This window comes from Conger conger, chromosome 9 (genome assembly GCF_963514075.1).
Source record: "Conger conger chromosome 9, fConCon1.1, whole genome shotgun sequence".
Lineage (NCBI taxonomy): Eukaryota > Metazoa > Chordata > Actinopteri > Anguilliformes > Congridae > Conger > Conger conger.
Window position 1 is genome coordinate 57,046,739 of NC_083768.1, and position 24,797 is coordinate 57,071,535.

General features: G+C 49.2%; 1 protein-coding gene across 2 annotated transcripts; it reads left to right on the plus strand.

The window, feature by feature from the left end:
* Window positions 1-24,797, plus strand: plekho1a (pleckstrin homology domain containing, family O member 1a). Of its 2 annotated transcripts, XM_061253542.1 has the most exons (6): window positions 1-452; window positions 1,116-1,262; window positions 5,750-5,890; window positions 19,501-19,605; window positions 21,162-21,269; window positions 23,503-24,797. In XM_061253542.1, the coding sequence occupies exons 1-6, from the start codon at window positions 426-428 to the stop codon at window positions 24,073-24,075; spliced, it is 1,101 nt and encodes a 366-aa protein (XP_061109526.1). In that variant the 5' UTR covers window positions 1-425; the 3' UTR covers window positions 24,076-24,797. The 2 variants fall into 2 exon arrangements, with proteins under 2 accessions (XP_061109526.1, XP_061109527.1); XM_061253543.1 differs by lacking the exon at window positions 23,503-24,797 and having other exon boundaries at window positions 9-452; window positions 19,498-19,911; window positions 21,123-22,345.

Consider the following 24,797-nt stretch of genomic DNA (forward strand, 5'->3'; position numbering starts at 1 on the left):
GAGAGCCCCCAAGTTCTGCTAGGGAGACGGGGAAGAGGGAGAGAGAGATAAAGAGGGGGAGAGGGAGGGGACCCAATTGCGGTGGGGGTGCAATAGCCTCACAGTGACCAGAAAGTGCCAATTCAGCTCGGAGTACCAGTGCGCGAGCGAGCGGAGACGCAGAGCCGTTGGCGAAAGAGGAAGAGGCGCGAGGGAGGAAAGACTGCGGGCGAAACGGGAGGGAGTTCGATGAAAGGAAACAGCCTGACGATGGGACACAATGTGGTTACAGCTGTTTGCCAAACAAAAATACATGAATCCCGTCGCTCGTCGACTGACCTGTGATCACAGCCAAGGAAAAAAATAATAAACCTCTAAAGAAATTCGATTGAACCTGGGAGACACCGGGGGGATACGAATCGCCACTAGTACAAACAGCCCGCACAATGAAGAAAAGCAACTTGGCCAAACGGGTGAGATTTTATAACATTGCGCCTGCACGGATTTTACGTAATTCTGTCAGCGGTTCGGGCACGAGCGCTTTATTCGTGACAAGCATGAATCAGACGCGATGTTAATATCGACGATTTGGTCTCTCAACTAGGTGAGGCGTTTTCATTACGCAAAGCTACTGACAAAATCTCATCGTGACAAATTCACAGTGTCAAAAGGACTCGTCAGCTTACGCCTGGATGTATTGTGCTGCGCGCCGTTTCTACCACATGCCTCTTGCGTCCAAAGTTTCCCTTTCAAATGTTTGGGTGAGGGTTTTTAAAAGAATCTCTTGTGCGTTAGTAGCAGTAGTGTGTTTCAGAACACACCACTGGTTTTAATAGCTTTACGTTTGTAAGTGGCACACTGTGGCGTTCTGGCTTGGGCGCAGCACTTTATAGTCTCGTGTCAAGCTCCGCCCTAATTACAATATAATATTGATCCAAACTGTTAAAACACATTGGACGGGTGGTGCACGTGCGCGGATGTGTGCACTGGCCTGGCGTGTGCATCGCGCGCGAGGAGTGTGATGCTGCAACGGAAGATCTGTCAGGCGGAGTCAAGTCTCTGCCCCGTTTGCCCGTTGAGTGAAGTGCTTCCGAAACGTTTAACTTTTATTTCGCCCCTTCTTCTGAAACATGCAGGGACCGCAGGATGCCCAGCAGCCGCCGTCGCAGCCAGATAAAACCGGCTGGATTCGCAAATTTTGCGGTAAAGGGATTTTTCGGGAGATATGGAAAAACCGCTTCGTGGTGCTGAAGGGGGACCAGCTGTACATCTCCGAGAAAGAGGTGAGTTCACGGGGACGTCCGTACACTTCCCGCTTAGAATCAGAAAAAGGCGAGGCGTGCACAGTTCCGTTTGTATTTTGGCCAGATTCGTGTTACTATCATTAAAACGAGATTTTCTTGACTGCTGGGCTTTATTTAGCATTACTTTGTTTACTTGTATCGAGGTGGCTATGCCAATAAAATGAGCAAGCAGAGCAGATAATAATAATAATAATAACAACAATAATAATAATCATAATAATAAAACGAAACATAATAATAGCTTTATTTATATAGTGCCTTTCATGCAGAATGTAGCTCAGAGTGTTTAACAGGAATGCATCCGTTAAAGGGAAAGTTTATTCATTGACTTTTTCTTTTAAATTATTAACTTATGATTCAAAGTTAGTTTTTACAAACTTACACTGCTCGTGCTGATGCCAATTTGGATTGTCATTACTTTTGTCGCGGTCAGTGTTTGAATTCAGCAATGCTTAAGTGGTATGATAACACAGATGGGGAAAATTAAGTGTTAATACAAGCACTTTTTCGTATAAATTGACATTTCTACCATGTCAGCAAAAAAAGTACAACGGGAAGCTGCTCTCACGTAAACGTTGATGTTCCCAGAATCAAGTAAAAATAATTAGACCCTGGTATTATTTAAAGTGGCGCCTCCTTGCGTCTGACACTGGATGGCCTAATTATTTACTCACTGGTTCTAAAAACACGGGTGACCACAGCTCACAACACAAACAAAAACAAAACAAAGCAGGCACCTTTTAGACGCTCTGGCAGACCTGTCGCCATCTAGTGGTGACACAGTGTTACTGTCATTCATTTGACGGGAATTTCCTAAAGTCAGAGCGGTCGAACACACACGCAGACAGTGTTGTCAGAGACCAGCCTGTGTTTAAAATTACAATGGAGGCCACCTTCCTGTCTTTATTCGGGGGTTTTCTGAGAATTGTGTTAGCAGTCCTCCCACTTCCCAGAATCCCAAGGATCATGTGAAGTTCTCACTGTGCTACCCTGCTGAAAAAGATAGATTTTGGTACAGCTGGTTGACCAGTTCACACCAGCTCCCAGCTCCCAGCTCCCAGCTACCAGCTCCCAGCTACCAGCTCTAGCTCAGACAAGCTACCAGCACTCACTCTCGGTTATTCCGGAAAAATCCACGTCCGCAGCTGAATGTTTTATCCCAACACAAAAAAACACACAAGCCACGCACAGCCGTCCAGCATAGACGGAGGTTTGGAATTCCTTGGTTGGAAATCCCGTCTGAGAGCAGGAAAAGGAGAATGGACTTTTTCCTCTGACCTTATCCCCTGTGTGTTTTTCCCTTACGGGCCCGTTACTGAAAGCATTCTGCGTTTCTCTTTATTTTTTTTGGATTAAGGGGAAATCCTGGAAGGTGAACTATGAAATGAAAACAGTCTGGAACATTCTGTCAGAGTTGCATTTCAGGGTAGTTCTGACACCTCTCTGAGACTAGAGGTGGCCATTAGAACACAGATTTAATTATTCCTACTTCCTGAATACTTTGCCGTAATAAAGTGTTGTGGTTTAGTAACGCCATTGGCTGAAGTGTTGTGGTTTAATAACCTCATTGGCTAAAGTGTTGTGGTTTAGTAACCCCATTGGCTGAAGTGTTGTGGTTTAGTAACCCCATTGGCTGAAGTGTTGTGGTTTAATAACCCCATTGGCTGAAGTGTTGTGGTTTAATAACCTCATTGGCTGAAATGTTGTGGTTTAGTAATGCCATTGGCTTAAGTGTTGTGGTTTAGTAACGGCATTGGCTGAAGTGTTGTGGTTTAATAACCTCATTGACTAAAGTGTTGTGGTTTAATAACGCCATTGGCTGAAGTGTTGTGGTTTAGTAACGGCATTGGCTGAAGTGTTGTGGTTTAATAACCTCATTGGCTAAAGTGTTGTGGTTTAATAACCTCATTGGCTAAAGTGTTGTGGTTTAGTAACCCCATTGGCTGAAGTGTTGTGGTTTAATAACCCCATTGGCTGAAGTGTTGTGGTTCAGTAACCCCATTGGCTGAAATGTTATGGTTTAGTAATGCCATTGGCTGAAGTGTTGTGGTTTAATAACCCCATTGGCTGAAATGTTGTGGTTTAGTAATGCCATTGGCTGAAGTGTTGTGGTTTAATAACCCCATTGGCTGAAGTGTTTTAATAACCTGGCTTCCAGAAGCACAGGCACACTTCATAACACCTGTGTGTTTATGCGTATGTCTGTGCATGTGTGTGTCTATGTGTGTGTCTGTCTTTATGCGTGTGTGTGTATGAAATTGTGTGCATGCCTGTGTGTGTGTGTGTGTATGCCTGTGTGTGTGTATGTATGCATGTGTGTGTATGTATGTGTGTGCGTATGCCTGTGTGTGTATGTATGTGTGTGCGTATGCCTGTGTGTGCGTGTGTGTGTGTGTGTGCGTGAGTGTATGCCTGTGTGTGTGTGTGTGTGTGTGTATGTGTGTGCGTATGCCTGTGTGTGTGTGTGCGTGTGTGACGCATATGGGCGTCTGCGTACACAGGCCACCAGGGACCGCTCCACACATTGAACTCTTTACTCTTTACTCACACCCAGCACTGAGCCAGTGCTAGTCACGCACACGGGGAGAGAGAGAGAGAGAGAGAGAGAGAGAGAGAGAGAGGAGAGAGAGAGGAGAGAGAGCTTTGATTGCTTGGAATTTGGTTTTCAGGGTGACACCCCCCCCCCTGTGGAGTGGGTGATTGGCGATTGGTCGGTTAGCGTGATTCTTTAGCACCTTTAGCGTCTGCAGAGATGTCTGTAGAGCGTCACTAGTACTAATCCATATAACACTCAGCTTAAAGATCCTCCACACAACGTGAGGCAAGGATTAATCATGAAGGTGTTGCCACTGGCGATGGAAGAACACCGTGCCTCCATGTGATATCCAGTCCTGGGAAAGTCATTTTTAATGTTCAGAATCTTCAGAATTCTGAGTCAGTGTTCTAGAACTCCACGGCTTTCAGTCGCAAGTAGTGATTGTGACATCAGCACTAGAATTGTCTGAAGTGTTGTGGTTTAATAACACCATTGGTTGAAGTGTTTTGGTTAAGTAACACCATTGGCTGAAGTGTTGTGGTTTAGAACTCCACGGCTTTCAGTCGCGAGTAGTGATCAGCACTAGAATGTTCAGTTAAGACATGTGAGAACTCACACCTGAGAGGGTTGTCTGTGTCATGGCCTGATTGTCCCACACACTCATACACACTCTCTCGCACACACTCACACACACTCACACACACTCTCTCTCACACACACACTCTCTCACACTCTCTCACACACATACACACTCACACACACTCTCTCTCTCACACACTCTCATACACACACACACTCATTCACTCTCATACTCTCACACACACACACACACACACGTACACACACACACACACACACACACACTCTCATACACACACACTCATACACTCTCATACTCACACACACACACACACGTACACTCTCTCATACTCTCACACACACACACACACACGTACACACACACACACTGTCGAGGTGTTTATATATAGCTGCGGATACTCTCCTTGTAGCATTGTAAAGTGCTCTTCGGATGCAGGCGCACGTTGCGTCAGGCTCTGTGAATATTTCATGGGGAGAGACGCCATGTCTAAATGAGAGGAGGCGCAGGCTTCTTCAGCCGTGCGTGTTTACAGTACACGTATGAGCATGTTATGCCGTTATGACACGGGCAGTGCATATTTATATCCCGTGACAATGTGTAACAGTGTTTACGTGTGGATGCATACTGTATATATGTTTAGAATTTACTTCCCGTTTAAGTTCCGTGTGCTACACATATACACATCGTCCGTCTGACCTGAACCCTGCACTGCCCCTGTACTGCTGTAGCTGTGTGGTTATAGTGGTGATTAAATATTAATGAGACTTGTGTGTTTGCTGACATGTCCACGTGCGCTCTGCACGTGTGTGTGCAGCATGAATGTATGAGTGTGTGTGTGTGTGTGTGTGTGTATGTGTATGAGTGTGTGTGTGTGAGTATGTGTGTATGAGTGTGTGTGTGTGTGTGTGTGTGTATGAGTGTGTGTGTGTGTGTGTGTGTGTATGAGTGTGTGTGTGTGTATGTATGTATGAGTATGTGTGTATGAGTGTGTGTGTGTATGTGTGTGTATGAGTGTGTGTGTGTGTATGTATGTATGAGTATGTGTGTATGAGTGTGTGTGTGTATGTGTGTGTGTGTGAGTATGTGTGTATGAGTGTGTGTGTGTGTGTGTGTATGAGTGTGTGTGTGTGTGTGTGTGTATGAGTGTGTGTGTGTATGTATGTATGAGTATGTGTGTATGAGTGTGTGTGTGTATGTGTGTGTATGAGTGTGTGTGTGTGTGTGTATGTATGAGTATGTGTGTATGTGTGTGTGTGTGAGTATGTGTGTATGAGTGTGTTTGTGTATACAGAGCTGAGGTGATCGCTGTGTGTGTGTGTGTCTCCTCAGGTGAAGGATGAGAAGCGGGTTCAGGAGGTGGTGGACCTGTCGGACTACGAGCGTTCGGAGGAGCTGCGTCGGTCCAAGAGCCGCAGTAAGAGGAACCACAGCAAGTTCACCCTGCTGCGCTCTCGCCAACCTGGCAACCCGGTGAGCAGCCCCATCCGCCCGGCAACCGGGCAGGTCACGCTCCCATTGGACACTTCAGTGTCCAGTGTTCAGTGTTTTTTTCAGTGTTCTAGAACTTTGCCTTCAATTGTCAGCAAAGTTTGATTGTTACATCAGCATCAGAATGTTCAGTTAAGGACATTCTGATCGCGCATTTGTGACCTCACACTTTAAAGGGCTAAAGGGATGCTTCACTTTGTCATAACGCAAGTAAATACAGTGGAGCGTGTACCCCATTTTAATTGCATAGTGTGAATGCTGACAACATCAGCTGTCCTTGACGACTGTTAATGACACCGGCGTATTTGTCTGGGTCCCATTCATTTTTGTGACCTTTCCAAAAATGAATAGTTTTAGCGGTCAGCAGGGACAGCCGATGGCGTGAGCATTCACTCTTACCGCATGTGTGTCATGCTGAAGTGAAATATGGCTCTAAGCGCATAGCTAACAGAATAACTAGCGGTACGGAAGGTCATGTGACGCAGGTGCGATGCTGAACACCGGGCGCAGGTCAGGCTGTGCTGCTGACAGTATTAAAAGCAGGCAGGCTCAGGGCGGAGAGGATGAAAATCTCTGCTGTTAGCACAAGCAAACGCCAGGCACAGCAGGCCAGGCGTGAACTGTCCTTGGTGCCCTCTGACCAAATCCACCCCGTCTGTGGGTCAGGGAGCTAAGCGTCCGTCCTGCAGTGCCGGATTGGTCCAATCGTGTTTGTGTGCTCACATTGTGACGTCTGATTGGTCCGATCGTGTTTGTGTGCTCACGTCGTGACGTCCGATTGGTCCAATCGTGTTTGTGTGCTCACATTGTGACGTCTGATTGGTCCAATCGTGTTTGTGTGCTCACATCGTGACGTCTGATTGGTCCAATCGTGTTTGTGTGCTCACATCGTGACGTCCGATTGGTCCAATCGTGTTTGTGTGCTCACGTCGTGACATTGGATTGGTCGGATCAGTTTTATGTGTTCACACCCCATCCCCTTACACGCACACACAAACACACATGCACACACAAACACACATACACACACACACACACACACATGCACACACAAACACACACACACACTCCTGGGTCCAGGAGAGTGCATGTGGTGAGGAGACTCTCCCAAAACTCAAGTTTGCCACCAAGCCATTTAAAAAGTGCCAGTTCTTTAGTCGAAAGCTCTGGTTAATGAGGGAACAGTCAGGCCAGTACAGGGAGTATCCCCCAGCGATACACATGGCATTTGGTAGAAGGCATATTTTCCACCATCTGAGACGGGTGCGTGGGGGTTGGACCCAAAATGCACGACTCAGAAACAATAGTAATATAAAGACCCCTCAGGGCTTTATTCGGGACGAATCCCAGGAGAGTAGTCAACACAAGCAAAGTCCATACACGTAGATCCAGCCAAACAAAAAGTAAACAAACAAAAAGCACGGTGCCGAGGGAAGAGGCAAACTCGTAGTCGGTAAACGTGCAGGGAGGTCCGGTAGCAGGAGAGCTGTCAGCGGGGCTGAAGTACAGGCGGACGGCAAGCAGAGTCGTAGTCGAGGGCGATGCGGAAGTCGAAACCATAAAACAATCAGCGAGGCAAAAGTACAAAGACGGTAGGCGAGGACGTGGTCAAAAACAAGCGGGGGTCAACAAAACAGAAATCAATAAACTATGGTCGGTAAACAGGCTTGGATCGTAACGTGTAATCAAATAGTAAATGCTCAAGAGTTGCTTTGGAGTTCAAGAGGCAGACAATTTCGCGAAGAACAGTTGCGTGACTGGGCTATAAATGCGGGTGTAGACAGGTGTAGACAATTAGTTAGAGCGTAGCAAGGAAATGGAAAACAGGTGCGATGGATGACAAGTTTAACAAGGAGATTAGTAATCGTTAGTAATAAACCTATCCTGCCCTAGCATTAGTAAATTAGTAAATGACATGCACGAGAAACGTAAGGTAACATGAACACATGATTAGTCTTGTTAGTTTCTACCCAATCCTGATCTAGCGTTAGTCGTTTTAGTAAATAGACAAATGGAAATAATTAGGGAGTGAATGACAGAAGGAGCGAGAGAGAAAAGGCGGAACGCAAGGTTTGCGGAAAGACATGTAAAAGTGTATGCATAAACAACGACCAGTTAACGTAACAATAAACATAAATCAAAACATAATACAAAACGAAACTAAGACGATAACCATTCAACATAACAAGGTAATATAATCGTAACGAAACATAACTAGACATGACGAGAAAATAAATCGTAACAAGAAATAAACTAAACAACATGACGAACCTAGACTAACATAATACATGAAGACACTACGTGACTAAGACAACATGAATAAACATAAAACATGGCGAGACAGACCTGAAACGTGACAGGACCCCCCCCTTAACGACCGACTCCTGGCGGTCCTTGGAATTTATCAGGGTGGTCACGATGGAAGTCTCTGATGAGCGATTTGTCCTGAATGAGACTGGGAGCGACCCAGGAACGCTCCTCAGGGCCATAGCCCTCCCAGTCAACCAAGTATTGCACACCACGGCCCCTCTTACGAATGTTCAAAAGCTCTTTCACAGTGAATGCAGGGTGGTTATCAATGATGCGGGGGGGAGGGGGTGGGGGATCGGGGGGACAAATGGGGTGAGAGGATACAGGCTTAATACATGAAACGTGGAATGTGGGGTGAATTTTAAGTGAAGCAGGGAGTGACAGTTTAACAGAGGATGGGTTAATAATGCTGTGGATCTTAAAGGGACCAATGAAGCGGGGTTGCAGTTTGTGAGAGGTGGCTTGGAGGGGAATGTCCTTAGTGGACAGCCAAACGGAGTCACCTGGTTTGTAGGCTGGAGCTGGTGTGCGGTGTCGATCCGCGAAGCGCCGATTACGGTCTGCCGTGCGTAAAAGCGCGGCCTTGGCATCCCTCCAGATCTTAGCGCAGCGCTTCATGTGGGTGGCGAGGGAGGGAACGGCGATCTCGGCTTCCTGGTCAGGAAACAGTGGAGGTTGGTAGCCAAGAGAGATCTTGCTCCATGAAGCCGGATTCTGGTTTGAGACACAACGAAGTGCGGCTCCCAAATCCTGGTTGGCCCTCTCGGTTTGCCCATTGGACTGGGGGTGATAGCCGGATGAGAGGCTGGCCGTGGCACCGAGGGCCAGGCAGAAGGCTTTCCACACTTGGGAAATGAATTGTGGGCCCCGGTCGGATACAATGTCTGCGGGGATTCCGTGGATGCGGAACACCTCCTTTATCAGTACGTCCGCGGTCTCTTTGGAGGTGGGTAATCCAGGTAGGGGGATGAAGTGGGCTGCCTTGCTAAAACGATCCACCACGGTGAGGATGGTGGTGTTACCTTCGGAAGGGGGAAGTCCAGTAACAAAGTCCACCCCAATGTGGCTCCAGGGTCGGCTGGGCACGGGCAACGGTTGGAGTAGACCAGCAGGGGCTTGGTGGGAGGCCTTGCTTCTGGCGCAGGTGGTGCAAGCCTTGATGAAGCGCCTGGTGTCAGGGATCATGGAGCTCCACCAGAACTTTCGTTTAAGCACCGCCAAGGTGCGGATAAAGCCGGGATGGCAGGACAGGAGGGACGAGTGAGCCCATTGGAGCACCGGTGTCCGGGCAGCAGAGGGAACGTAGAGACGTGTTCCCGGGTTGGACCTGGGATCGGGTTCCTCCCGTAGAGCCCTCTGGATCACCGCCTCAACCTTCCAGGTTACGGAAGCAACGATGCAGGAACCCGGGAGGATGTTCTCAGGCGCCTCACGCTCAGGACAGGTGTCGAATTGTCGGGACAGGGCATCTGGTTTGACATTCTTAGACCCCGGGCGGTACGTGAGAGTGAAGTTGAACCTTCCGAAGAACAACGCCCATCTAGCTTGGCGTGAGTTCAGTCTCTTGGCCGTCTGGAGGTATGCCAAGTTCTTATGGTCGGTCCAGACGATAAAAGACTTCTCAGATCCCTCCAGCCAGTGCCTCCACTCCTCCAGAGCCAATTTGACTGCTAAAAGTTCTCGGTTCCCTACGTCGTAATTCCTCTCTGCTGGTGAGAGCTTCTTGGAGAGGAAGGCGCAAGGGTGCAGCCGATTGTCAGAGGAAGAAACTTGCGAAAGCACGGCTCCCACCCCAGTGTTGGAAGCATCAGTCTCCACCACAAACTGGCGAGTGGGATCGGGGTGCACCAGGATAGGAGCGGAGGAGAAGAGTCTCTTAATCTTGACGAATGCCCCCTCCGCCTCGGGACCCCAACGGAAAGGCATGGCAGTAGACGTGAGCTTGGTGAGGGGGGAGACCACTTGACTGTAGGATCTAATAAATCTGCGGTAAAAGTTGGCGAATCCCAAGAAGCGTTGAAGTTGTTTCCTTGTGGAAGGCGTAGGCCAGTCAGTGACCGCCTGAATCTTCTTGGGATCCGCCCTGATCTGTCCCTTCTCCAGGATGAAGCCCAGGAACTCGACCGTGTCTGTGTGGAAGACACACTTCTCCGCCTTAATGAACAGTTTGTTCTCCAACAGTCTCTGGAGAACTTGCCTGACGTGTGTTTCATGTTCCTTGGCATTGGTGGAGTAGATAAGGATGTCGTCCAGGTAAACAAATACGTAGCGTCCCAGTAAGTCCCGAAGAACATCATTCACTAGTGCCTGGAAAACGGCAGGTGCATTGGTGAGGCCGAATGGCATGACCAGGTACTCAAAGTGTCCAAGGGAGGTATTGAAGGCGGTCTTCCACTCATCACCCTCTCGGATACGAACCAGGTGGTAGGCATTGCGTAGGTCCAACTTGGTGAAAATGGTGGCATCATGTAGGGGATGAAAGGCGGAGTCCATCAAGGGCAGAGGGTATTTGTTTTTTACCGTAATGTTGTTTAGCTCTCTGTAGTCAATGCAGGGACGCAAGGAGCCATCCTTCTTTTGTACGAAGAAGAATCCGGCGCCCACAGGTGAGGAGGATGGGCGAATCAGTCCATTGGCTAGGCAGTCCCGGATGTATTTCTCCATGGACTCCCTTTCAGGTCTGGAGACATTGTATAGCCGGCTTGAGGGGAGTGTGGAACCGGGTAGCAGCTCGATGGCGCAGTCGTAGGGTCGATGAGGGGGAAGCGTCTGTGCCTGTGTCTTGGAGAAGACCGTGCCAAGGTCATGGTAAGGGGTGGGCACCTTCTCCAGGGTGGGCTTGGGGATTTGTGGTGGGTTGGGTGCACCCTCTGCTGGTGCAGGAGCGGATCGAAGACAGGATTGGTGACACTCATGACTCCAGGCTTGAATCAGGCATGAACTCCAGTCAATGGTGGGATTGTGTCTCTGGAGCCAGGGTAATCCCAAAATGAGCTGATCATTAGGGGACCTGATGACGCGGAACTGAATCATCTCATGATGGTTCCCAGAAATGATCAGTTGGATGGGTTTGGTGATGTGCGTCATGCGGCAAAAGGTCTTTCCATCCAAAGACCGAGCATTCTCGGGATGGGGTAGTGGGAGGGTGGGGATGTCCAGTTCCATGGCCATTCTTTCATCGATGAGGTTAGCGTCAGCTCCGGAATCCACCAACGCATTAACCTGGATGGTTCTGTCGGGGAGAATCAACATAGCAGAAAGTGAGGGACGATGGTCCTTCCTGGCAGACCCTTCATGTCTGTCGAGCGCTCTTACTTCGACAGATCTCTTGGATCGGAAGGTGCACTGAACCTGGGTGTGTCCCAGCCTCCCACAATAGAAACAGGAACCGGTAGCTCTCCGACGTGCCCGTTCCTCGGTTGAGATCTTCATACCGGCACGGGACAGGTCCATGGGTTCGAGTCCTTCGGTTTGATTCTCCTCAGGTCGGGAACTTGGAACTCGCCTGGGGTATGGCTGGCCGGGTGGGACCAGTCTCTCAGTCCGGCGTTGTCTGGAACGGTTGTCCAAACGGATGGTGGCACGGACGAGTGGGTCGAACTCAGTAATAGGTTCCAGTCGCGCCAACTCATCCTGGAGAGTTTCACTCAGGCTGGCCAGGAACAGGTTAGCCAACGCTGCATCATTCCAGCTGGTGGCTACCGCGAGAGTACGGAACTCGATAGAATGGTCCGCCGCAGTTCTCCTGCCTTGGCGAAGGGCGATCAGACGTTGGGATGGCTCTTGGTCACTGGATGCATGCTGGAAAACCTTGCGGATCTCCTCGGCAAACTCCAGGTACCGGGGAGGGAATGAACCCCCGGACCACACAGCTGTCGCCCAGTCCAAGGCTCTCCCCTTGAGTACTCCCATCACGTAGCCGATCCGGCGGTCATCGCTGTTGTAGGTCTGAGGTTGCTGCCTGAACACAAAGTCGCACTGGAGCAGGAACGCCTTACATCTCTCCGGTTCTCCGCCGAACCTCTCCGGGGGGGGTTGTTGTGGCTCCCGGAATTGCCAGGTTCCCATGGGGTGGGAGGGTAGAGGTGCAGGCAGGTTGGCAGGTTCCTCCAGTGGGTGTGGCTGGACCGCGATGGCGAGTCTCCTCATCTCCGCACACAGCTCACGAATCTCCAGACGAAGTTCGGAGATTCCTTGCGAGTGTTGCTGGACAATGGCGCCTTGTTCCTGGAGTGCGTAGAACATGGCGGTTGAGTCAGCCGGGTCCATGTTGGCGAAATTGTTCTGAGACGGGTGCGTGGGGGTTGGACCCAAAATGCACGACTCAGAAACAATAGTAATATAAAGACCCCTCAGGGCTTTATTCGGGACGAATCCCAGGAGAGTAGTCAACACAAGCAAAGTCCATACACGTAGATCCAGCCAAACAAAAAGTAAACAAACAAAAAGCACGGTGCCGAGGGAAGAGGCAAACTCGTAGTCGGTAGACGTGCAGGGAGGTCCGGTAGCAGGAGAGCTGTCAGCGGGGCTGAAGTACAGGCGGACGGCAGGCAGAGTCGTAGTCGAGGGCGATGCGGAAGTCAAAACCATAAAACAATCAGCGAGGCAAAAGTACAAAGACGGTAGGCGAGGACGTGGTCAAAAACAAGCGGGGGTCAACAAAACAGAAATCAATAAACTATGGTCAGTAAACAGGCTTGGATCGTAACGTGTAATCAAATAGTAAATGCTCAAGAGTTGCTTTGGAGTTCAAGAGGCAGACAATTTCGCGAAGAACAGTTGCGTGACTGGGCTATAAATGCGGGTGTAGACAGGTGTAGACAATTAGTTAGAGCGTAGCAAGGAAATGGAAAACAGGTGCGATGGATGACAAGTTTAACAAGGAGATTAGTAATCGTTAGTAATAAACCTATCCTGCCCTAGCATTAGTAAATTAGTAAATGACATGCACGAGAAACGTAAGGTAACATGAACACATGATTAGTCTTGTTAGTTTCTACCCAATCCTGATCTAGCGTTAGTCGTTTTAGTAAATAGACAAATGGAAATAATTAGGGAGTGAATGACAGAAGGAGCGAGAGAGAAAAGGCGGAACGCAAGGTTTGCGGAAAGACATGTAAAAGTGTATGCATAAACAACGACCAGTTAACGTAACAATAAACATAAATCAAAACATAATACAAAACGAAACTAAGACGATAACCATTCAACATAACAAGGTAATATAATCGTAACGAAACATAACTAGACATGACGAGAAAATAAATCGTAACAAGAAATAAACTAAACAACATGACGAACCTAGACTAACATAATACATGAAGACACTACGTGACTAAGACAACATGAATAAACATAAAACATGGCGAGACAGACCTGAAACGTGACACCATCCTCGTAAATAAAGGAAATTAATGATTGCCTGCTTGCTGTAAAACGTGTGTGGGCTGGAGGCAGAGACCCCTCAGACTGACCCGGTTCTCCTGCGTTTCCCCCTGGGGAGGAGCCACCTGCCAGGCCTCAGAGTCAGTGCGTCGGTCAGTGCGTCTTTCAAAACGCAGCGCGTCGCTATGACAACAGGCAGAGTTGTGGGTGGGGGGGGGGGGGGGGGGGAGTTACCGTGGTGACGTGCGGCGCTTAAAATATTTCCTCACTGCTGCCGTTCACACTCTGACGCTCTGGTGAGAAAGTTTGATCGGCGGCTCCTGGGGTCCTCGCCCCCCCCGGGCACCTCCGCCACCTACGCTGGGCTGCCCTCTCAGCCGCCCGTCTGTAATCCCGCGGCTGACGGCGGTCTGCCCCGTCCGCGCGGCGGGCCGCGGCGTGTTTATCTCGCGGGGGTAGAGGTGTCGCACGCACACGCGCGCGGTGAGCGCCACAGAAGGAACCCTCACAGGAACTGAGGGGCTGTGCTCTCTCCTCTGAAAGGTCCGAGCCCACCGGGTCTCTGTGCTCCCGTCTGATTCTGACGGGTCTGAGCTGATCCACGCTCTGTTTCCAGAACCGGGAAGGGTCCGGGATGGGTCTGAGCTGATCCACGTTCTGTTTCCAGAACCGGGGAAGGGTCCGGGATGGGTCTGAGCTGATCCACGTTCTGTTTCCAGAACCGGGAGGGGTCCGGATGGCTTTTCCCTTTCTTTTTGGGTCATTTTTACTTCACATGCCATTAATGATCCAGTATTTACTGGAATAAATGTCAGATATTTATTCGGTAACTATTTCGATGTCAGAGTTAAGCACTCTCAAATGGGTTGTAAAATGTATTTACATACGTAGTACTTGCATATGGTACATACTGACTTTGTTTCGTAGTACTCGCCACTGAAACCAGAGTAGTGCTCTAATCATTACACAGGTAGCTGTATTTGCCCTGTATTTCTGGAGTCTGGATTCTTTTGGGTGAGTCATCGTGGCTGAAATGAAGAGGAAGCCCACAGGATGCTCGCTGGAGCGCTTCAGTCACGAGCAGCAGGGGTGTGAGGGACCCGGAGCAGAACCTGTGTGCTGTGAATCCAGGGGGCAGAAACTACGCTAGAAATTACATTACATTATTGGCATTTGGCAGACGTACAGTTGATTAGACTAAGGAGGAGACAGTCCTCCCCTGGAGCAATGCAGGGTTAAGGGCCTTGCTCAAGGGCCCAGCGGCTGTGAGGATCTTATTGTGGCTACACCGGGGATTAGAAACACTGACCTTGCGTCTCCCAGTCCTTTACCTTAACCACTACGCTACAGGCTGCCCAAACCACTTATGAATGCGGTGGCAGAAAAAAGAAGGATTTTGGCTGCCAGTTTGAGCACAGCCTTAATCTACCCGCACTCTGTTGGGTTCTTTTTAATCTGCTGGGACACGGCGTCCAGCCCTGGTTTTCCTTCCTCTCGGGTAATTCGTGCTGCTGATTCACACCCGACTCCCAGGTAAAGGGAGGGTGGAAAAGCAGCAGGTCTCAGCCCTCCAGGAGAAGTTGAGTTTGTGGTGGCTGTTGAGGGAGGCGTGACTGCTGAACATGGGGGTTACGGGGTTTTTTGGAAAATCCGTTACTTCATGGGACCGTAAATCAGAGCAGAATGACGGAGTCCAGAACGAGCGATAAATCCACCACTCTTCCTGGAACAAGAGAAACAGGCACCCTCCCTCATCATCCCTCTCTCTTCTGTTCTTCTTTCATTCCTCATCCCCCTCTTCTGTTCTTCTTCCATTCCTCATCATCCCTCTCCTCCTCCCACCTCCAGTTAATAAATTACCGTTCAGTTCCATAAGAAAACGACACAATATACAATCAATTGCAAATTGCCCCAGAACAAACAATAATCAGTGAGCTCACAAACAAGAAATCAAACCTGTGTCAAACTGACAGGGTCAAATTGGAATTTTTCTCATAGATGTGGTGATGACAGTCACACTTATGATGAGTGAGTTTACCTCATCGTGTCCGTAGAAGGTAAATGTGTGTCTCAAGGGACACAGTGTCCTCCCTCTCTGAAGTGCTGCTTTCCCTCAGCCTTTTGGCACAAGGTCATTCCTTCCTCTTTGGGTTCACAGCTCTGCCTTCATCTATTGGCTAAACTGGGCCAGGTCTGCCTATATCAGCCACTCTCATTCATCAAACTTGGCCAGGCCAACCTGTCAGCCACTCTCATTGGTCAAACTTGGCCCGGCAAACCTGTGTCACCCACTCTCATTGGCCAAACCGGGCCAGGTCTGCCTCTATCAGCCAATCTGGTCAGGTTGCAATCCACTCTCATTGGCCACCTGTGTCAGCTACTCTCATTGGTCAAACTGGGGGAGGCCCACCTATCAGCCGCGCTCATCTTCACCTAAACAAAACTGTTTGCCCAAAATCAATCCACCCAACTGCAGATTTAATGCCATCGTTCAGTAAAAATTTAACTCCAAAAAAGCCACGAAAACAATCACAAAAAAAACGTTCCAGTTTGTGTTTGTCAGTGTCAGAGTTAAGGACAAATCTCGACGGAATCCAAGCCCAAGTGTCCTCTCTGTGTTTTCCTTTTCATGGATTAATTCATTTGTCCCTTAATTGTTTGGAACAAACAGCCCAGGAACGGTGACTCTGCTACACTGTGTTTTTCTCCTCTGCCTTAATTTCATCAGTCTGAACAAAAAGCCCAGAGTTTGACCCCCCTGTTCTCCCGAGCACATTTGTCCTCGGCTGTGACTGGCACATGAACACTGAAGAGCCGTTTCCGTCCTTCGCGAACAGCGTTCGGCAGCGCAATGTTCTGATCGCCGAACTGTTCTGCAGACAGGTTCTTGGCATGTGAAAGCGAGCGAGAGATAAAGGGTGTGCCTCTGATTAAACCCAGGCCCGGTTGTGTCACACAAAGCCCCTCCCAGAACTGCAGTGCGTTGGTTCTGCAGATGCTTTCATCCAAAACGACGTAGAATAAGCGCACTCTAAGAACACTCTGCAGAACACTGGTCAGAAAAGCCACGATTCTCATAAAGTTTCAGTTCTCAGTTATCTGTAGCCATGAACATCCAGTCCAGTTCACGTGGAAACTATAGGCTAAGTCAGCAAAGTTATGGCATGTCTTAAACTAGAAGTGAGGCATGATTAGGATTATGGTAAAGAACTACATCGAGATGGAGATTCAAGTACAACATTAAAGTGCTTGATGAAGATACAAATACAGCATGAAGTTCAAGATACAAGCAAAGAGTTAGGCTCCTAAATGAGATATAGATTCTGGGGAAAGGATGTTGTCTCAAGTTCAATATCTCCAAAATAAAGAGGATTCAATCTTCAAAAATGAGATTATTCAGCAAGTAGGGGACTGAAAGATAGCCAATATCTTTTCAAAATTACCGAATTTTTTTATGTGAGCAATCATTTTGTCCCTTTTTAAAATGGTGGATCTCTCGTTTTGGAACTGAACTCTTGAGGTGTTACATGAGAGATACTAGATTTCGGGGACTCCTGCAGAGGAGCGAGTGAAGGTAATGTCTGAAGGGACGGTCTTCAGACCGCGGTGGTGTGTCACTGACCGGCGACATTAGGCGCCATCCCAAAAACACTGGAAGAGTGGTCTACATGTCTGCCTCATAAAGGAAATGAGCCTCTGGTCTGCTTCTTGTCCTCTCGTTTTGGCAGAAGTCGTTCAGAATGTTCTCATTGGAACCCAAATGGGAAAGAACGGGTTGTTGTGTTGGAGGCAACAAACAAGCTCCGGTTGTCAACGCTGCCGTTCGGAATGGGGGGAAAAAAATGACGCAATTCCCAAACGTGGGATTAAAATCCCTGAAATCACCCCTGACATCAGCCCGAAGTCTCTGTAGCCCCCTGTGTGTGAGGGAGGCGTCAGTCTGGGAACACCCTGAACGCAGGCTGTGTGTGTGTGTGTGTGTGTGTGTATGTGTACAGGGGAAGACCTGAGTGCAGGTGTGTGTGTGTGTGTACGTGTACAGGGGAAGACCTGAGTGCAGGTGTGTGTGTGTGTGTGTGTGTGTGTGTGTGTGTATGTGTACAGGGGAAGACCTGAGTGCAGGTGTGTGTGTGTGTGTGTGTGCGTGTGTGTATGTGTACAGGGGAAGACCTGAGTGCAGGTGTGTGTGTGTGTGTGTGTGTGTGTGTGTGTATGTGTACAGGGGAAGACCTGAGTGCAGGTGTGTGTGTGTGTGTGTGTGTGTATGTGTACAGGGGAAGACCTGAGTGCAGGTGTGTGTGTGTGTGTGTGTGTGTGTATGTGTACAGGGGAAGACCTGAGTGCAGGTGTGTGTGTGTGTGTATGTGTACAGGGGAAGACCTGAGTGCAGGTGTGTGTGTGTGTGTGTGTGTGTGTGTGTGGGGGGGGGGGGGTGCACACGCACATGCATTTTGACTGCATATTGGCCTTACCTGCAAAATATTTGCAGAGTTTTGTGTGTGTGCGTACATGCGTGGTGTGCATCTGGTTTAGACTGCATATTGTAGTTTCCTGTATGGTATTTCCTGAGATTTGTGTGTGTGTGCATGGGTGTGTGTGTGTGGTGTGTGTGCATCTGGTTTAGACTGCAAATTTAACATTCCTACAAAGTATTTGCTGGGATTTGTGTGTGTGTGTGTGTGTGTATGTGCGTGCGTGCGCATGCATCTGGTTTAGACTGCATACTGAACTTTCCTACACAGTATTCGCTGATCTTTGCTTAAGTTGCATTGTGCAGTGTGAGCACAGGTGTTCAAACAGGAGCTGAAACAAATCTCTCTATTTAAAGCCACATTCAAAACCACACATTTCCCTGAGAGCATCAGGGCTAGAACACCCCCCCCCCCCCCCCCCCCCCCCCCCCCCCACCCCACCACCATCTACCTCATGTCAGCCAGCCAATCAGGCCCCCTGCCAAGGGAGTGGGATTATGACCTCACCATCATGCCTATGCAAGCCTCCCATTGGTGGGTTGTAGTGTTTTGCGCGGGTGGACTGAATGATGTCATACGCACAGAGCTCCATTTCGATTTTAGCTCATCAAGGCTGCAGTGTTCACTATGGGCGACACTGGTTCTGCCGCTGTGTGTTTTCCCATGATATTCAGTATAGCCAGTAAGTCAATCTTAACAAGTGTTTTAGTCTTATACTCACGCTTAAAAGTCTTATTTATATTAGTTTTTTGCCAAATAAGATAAACATATTGCCAGCGCCACCGTTTGACTCATTTCAAGATTTGCCAATGCGGTATATGAGAAAATATCACTTGTCAATCAAACAGTAACTAGACAAGCTAATACCTTCTACTTGTGAGGAGATTTTAAGTTTAATTCCAAGACTAAATTCTAAGAGTGCAGGTGAAGCGAGTCACTCATTCACACACACCCCCCCACCTCTGTGAATCCAAAATATTTTAGTGTCATATTTACACTAATTTCTATGATATTTTTGCTAAATAAGATTGCCAGTGAGGGGAGGAAGTTTGACTAATTTCAAGATTTGCGAACGAGACAAGAAAATATCACTTGTCACTTATCACACACGATTTGCAGTCTCATGATGAGACTAAAACACAAGTTTTTTGCAGCAGTCTGCTTGCGGTGCCGACGAGGTGAGTCAACAGCTTTCATTTCCTTTTCATTTTCACCAGCAGTGGCTCTCCAAGGACGAGCGTGAGCTCTGCCGGAGAATGGATTCATGTTTTAAAATGGCCGCCACGCCCACAGAGAAACAGAAAAGAGGATTTCTTCTGACCGTGGTTTTAAGACAACACCACTATGCTGACATCTCTCTCTCTCCTCCTGTTTTTCTATCCCTTCTTTCTCTCTTTTATCTCTGCCTCTCCTGTCTTTCAGCAGGTTCCCAACCTGGTGTTCCTGGCGGTGAGTCCGGAGGAGAAGGAGTCCTGGATCAGCGTCCTGAACGTGGCCATAACTCGCGCCAAGAACCACGCCCTGGACCAGGTACGACCCAGCTCATCCCTCACTCCATCCATCTCCCGTGCCCTGGACCAGGTACAACCCTCCTCATCCCTCACTCCATCCATCTCCCGCGCCCTGGACCAAGTACGACCCTCCTCATCCCTCACTCCCTCCATCCCCCGCACCCTGGACCAAGTACAACCCAGCTCATCCCTCACTCCATCCATCTCCCGCGCCCTGGACCAAGTACAACCCAGCTCATCCCTCACTCCCTCCATCTCCCGCGCCCTGGACCAAGTACAACCCTCCTCATCCCTCACTCCATCCATCTCCCGCGCCCTGGACCAAGTACGACCCACCTCATCCTTCCCTCCATCTTGCCCACCCCTCCACCCCTCTCATTCTGTCCCTCTCTCTCACACACACTCTCTCATTCTGTCTCTCATACACACACACACACACTCTCTCATTCTGTCTCTCTCATACACACACACACACGCACACACTCTCTCTCATTCGGTCTCTCTCTCTCTCACACACTCTCCCTCCCTCATATGTAGTTCTGTTCCCCCGTCTCAGTGGCGGCGGTGAGATGCCATCGTCTCCCCTGGCCACTGCGCTGTGCCCTGAACAATAACACTGAGTCAGACTCTGCCCCGCTGTGAACCTGAACAATAACACTGAGTCAGACTCTTGAGTCTCAACATGCCCCGGGCTCTTACGCCCCCTCCCCATTCACCCACCACGGGCCTGCTGGGTAATAACCCACCACTGTACCCACCTCAGTAAACTCGCAGAAGCCCGTGGGGCAGCGGATGTGATGCGGGAGTGGAGCTGCGTGAGCTCGGTGTGTGAGGTGACCAGACCTGGGTCAGATAGTTATTTGAGAAATGGGCTTTTCAGACGTGTGCTATCGGGTCTTGTCCTTGGTGAGCTGCTGGGCGTGCTGACGTTCCCTGCTACTCGGCTCTCGAATGATTGACTGTGTGCGGCTCAATACACGGCTGACTCACCTCGTCTGGGTTCTTGAGTCTGAATTAGATTTGAGAACCCCCCCAAAAAAGTGAAAAGAATAATCATCCAAGCTCCAAAACTCTCCAAGGACAAATGACCACCACTGCTTTAGAAACCAGTGAAATGGTCATTACATTTACTGACAGTGCAGGTTAATATTTTATATTCTCACCAATATTCAGAACAAAAGCCAGTACACAGACCGGCCCTTGAGGACCGGAGTTGGGCACCCCTGTCTTAACTGAACATTCTAATGCTGATGTCACAATCACTACTGGTGATAGAATGCCATGAAGTTCTGCTCTTCAAAGGGTTAAACAGTGTTTTGGGTCCATGCCATTAGCCAGCTGGGAGAGCCAATAAGAAAGGCTTATAGGTGTGTTTAGGTGCTCTGCAGCCTGAGAGTGGGATCAATAAACTGAGAAGGACATGGTCAATGACCTAACTTTCATACTCCCACTCTCCCCCTCCTTCTCCCCCTTCTCTCTCTCTCTCTCGCTCTCTCTTTATTCCTACTTTCTCTCAATATTAATTCTATTTCTCAGTCTTTCTCCCCCTCTCTCTCTGTCTCCCCACCTCTCCAGGTGACCGTGGAAAGGGAGAGTCCCCTCTCCCACCCCACACGGGACCGGCCCAAGATCCCCCACGCCCGCCGCCTGCCCACCCGCGGGCATCTCCTGGCCGTGGTACGAGTCACATGACACCTCCACGAACAAAGATCCTCTGTAGAACACAAGACATTCAAGCGCTGCATTCTTTCCTTTGATAACTGAAACCCCCGCCGCCCACCTGCTCTGTCTCCGGAACTTCTCAGGCAGACTTCATTGTGACCTCATCCCCACCCCAGCAATCTGATTGGTTCCAGCCAAGTGTTCTGTCGGCGTTATGCTGTAGGGTCAACGGGTTGAGCTGGTCTGAATCACCAGCTCAGAGTTGAACCCCGCCCACACAAGATCACGATTTTCTCGAGGAAGGAACTGATGTAATGTTGCCTTAAAAACCCATCTCCCTGGGTGGACTTATCTAAGGCCATTACATCACCCTGAATGGTTAGGCTCATGGTCCTGTCAGGTTATGATTCCGACACCTGATACTAGCTGTGACCAGACATTAGTCAGCCTGTCTAGTGATTGGTTGTCTAGTGTCTGACCTGTCTCTTTCTGGCGCTCTGATTGGCTAATGTTTGGGTGGGCAGTCTCTCTGAGTACATGGTCCCTCTTCATTCAATGAGGTGTCAGTGACATCACAGACAGCTCTGGATGGACAGCTGAGGTGTGTGTGAATGTGGATGTGTTATCTGTGACAGAAGTGTGTTGGAGAGCTTTCTGAAATAGACTCTTTATCAGCTGGCTGCAAGCTATACCCTGAGGTGGAGGAATGAAGAGAGAGAGAGAGAGAGAGAGAATGTTAGGATAGGATATTAATATTAAATTATATGGTCTTGTTTTTAAATATAATAATTTAAGGTATGGAGGATTGGTTGGTTGGCTGATTAAATGTATAGTTAATTGGTTAGTTGGCTGATTAAAGGTATGATTGATTGGTTGGCTGGTTGAAGGTAGCTGATTAAAGGTATGATATATTAAATTATATGGTCTTGTTTATTAATTTAATAGTTGAAGGTATAGCTGATTGGTTGGTTGGCTGAATGATGGGATGGTTGATTGGTTGATTGTTGTCTGGTTGGATGAGTTGTTGACTGATTGAAAGTATGGTAGATTGGTTAGCTGGTTGATTGAAGGTATGGTTGATTGGCTGATTGAAGGTACCATAGTAGGGAGGACAACCGAAAAATTTATTTCCGGAAATCAACATGAATATTACGATTATTATCTCAGTTTAACCTTAAATTAACGTGTGGTGGACAATAATTCTGCTTAGGTTGAATTTTAATGTGACAAAATGACTGTTTTTGTGGCTTTTAAGCGCTCATTTTACCAGCATTCCATCAATGTTAAATGCTGGACCCCGACGGCACCGAAAAACAGGCAGATTTCACTGCCATTCCATTCTTTACGTATATGGAGCTCGAAAATGGTGACACAACAATAGCTTTTGCTGGTTTACTTCACGCGCTCATACATGGCAGTTGGTGGCAGTTCGAACTGTCAAAAGTGTGACTGTAGCCAGGTCAATATTTTTGCTGGGTACTCGGTATGTCCGGCCTTATAAGTCCAAAGTCCCTGGTTACTTTTTCATAGTTTCAATGGATTTTGACAATAGACATGTCAGACTTCAATCATGTTAACGCTCTCGAGCGTGCGTCAAAGTTTAGGTAGCAAATAACAGTGATGTATCCTTCTGACGTCATTTACATAGCTACAGAACTGTCCGATCACGCCGAATCACTGATAGAAACAAGATGAATTAATGACGATTCAGAAAATGTATAACTTTTAAAGATTTAAATAAATCCTATGGTGGGACTTTTGCCATTTATGGACGCTACGACAGAAAATTCCGGTGCCGTCGAACTTAATCGAATGCTTTTATTTATATCGTTCGAATGACCAAGTGCCGTTAAAAAGCAAATTGTATGGCTTTGTGCTATTCGCGTATGCTAGCTACATCATGCTAACATCGTACAGGGACCAGTAAAGGCTTAGAACACACTAGCACTTAGTTATTGTAAGTTTGATCACCTCTACTGTAAAGTAAAAAAGTGGACAAATTACGTTTTCTGTGAGAAATCTATTGGCGAGCTCACGTGCACACACAGCGGTCTACATTCTACAGCTCCACTTTGCCCTCCCTAACCATAGATTGGGTAGTTGGCTGATTGGATGTATGGTTGATTGTTGGTTGATTAGTTGGAGGCCGATTGAAGGTATGGTTGATTGGTTGGTTGGCTGATTGAAGGTATGGTTGATTGGTTGGCCGGTGGTTGATTTTCTGGTTGATGTATAAGAGCACTCCCTCCCTCAGGCCTCCACCTCAGACGGCATGCTGACGCTGGACTTCCTCCCGCAGGAGGACAGGGCCGCCCCGGGGCCCCGGGGCCCGGCCGAGGCCTCCGACGGCGACATGGGCGACCCCTCCCTGTCGCCGTGGCTGCGGCCGCCGTCGGCCCGCAAGAGGGCGAAGTCGGGCAGCCTGCCCCGCCGGAGCGAGGGGTCCCAGGACTGGCTCCGGCCCGAGGCGCCACAGTGCCGCACCCCGCAGCCCGGCAAGAGGCCGCCGGCCGTGCCCGAACGGAGCCGCTGCGTCTCCATGGAGATCCTCAGCCGCCGCACGGACGGCCCGCCGCGCGACCGCGTCCCGCGCAAGCTTCCCGAGAGGTCTCCGGAGCCCCCGGAGGGGGAGGGGGAGGGGGAGGGGGGCGCGGGGTCCCAGGGCCAGGGCCAGGCGGAGCAGCTGCTGAAGGAGGCGGTGACGGTGTGGGGGGAGGCGCAGGAGGTGCTGCAGGAGGTGAAAGAGCTCCAGGGACTGTTCCGGAAGCTCGACCTGGGCCCCTCCCCCCTCTCCTCCTCGTCCCCCCAACACATGATTGACAGCTGAGGACCCCCACCCACCCCTCCAATCAGAGACACTGCGGAGTATGCCGTACGACATGATACAGCTGTGGGAGAAAAACCCCCGCAACCTTGAGCCACTCAAAATGGCGGGAAGACGGGGGGAAATGGCGGTTTCACGCTTACGCCTGGTTGTCCTCTTTAAAGCGCTTTGTCTCTTTTAATTCTTCTCCCCTGAAAGGCCCTCTTTTGAGACTTCTTCTGGTGTTTCCATTTCCCCCTTTGCACCTAGAGGCAGGGCACTGCTGAACTCTGGGACTGTGATTTTGGAGGGGTCGTGAACGGGTCGTAGAGACGTCGCCGGGACAACGGGGCATTCCTGCCTGGCCCCAACGAAAATGTGACCCGTACCCCTTTTTAGTTATGTGTAGCACACTGGGGAGGTTCTGGAACCTTCCGGGTCCCCCGCGCTCCCATTGGTCAGAGCCAGTAGGGGGACAGTGGGGGTATCCGGTCCAAGCAGTACCCCTGGGCGGTCACCGGTACCACTGCCCTCCTTCGAGACGCTCGGGAGCGATCCGACTCCACTTGGCCAGGCATGATTTCAGTTTGGGTTCCTCTTCACTCCGCTTCTTCAGTCCACTGCAGTCAGCCTGTGACTTCGCACTTTTCCGCTTTGTTGGTTGGTCAGAATGCAAATCGTCGATGTTGATTTGTTTTTTGTTTTTTTTTAAAAGAGGCACTTATAAAAACGACATGTGTAAACAA

Coding starts and splice junctions, on each gene's coding strand:
- plekho1a (XM_061253542.1), top strand. CDS start 426: ATGAAGAAAAGCAACTTGGCCAAACGG. Junction 453..1,115: donor AAAGCAACTTGGCCAAACGG/GTGAGATTTTAT, acceptor TGAAACATGCAG/GGACCGCAGGATGCCCAGCA. Junction 19,606..21,161: donor AGAACCACGCCCTGGACCAG/GTACGACCCAGC, acceptor CCACCTCTCCAG/GTGACCGTGGAAAGGGAGAG.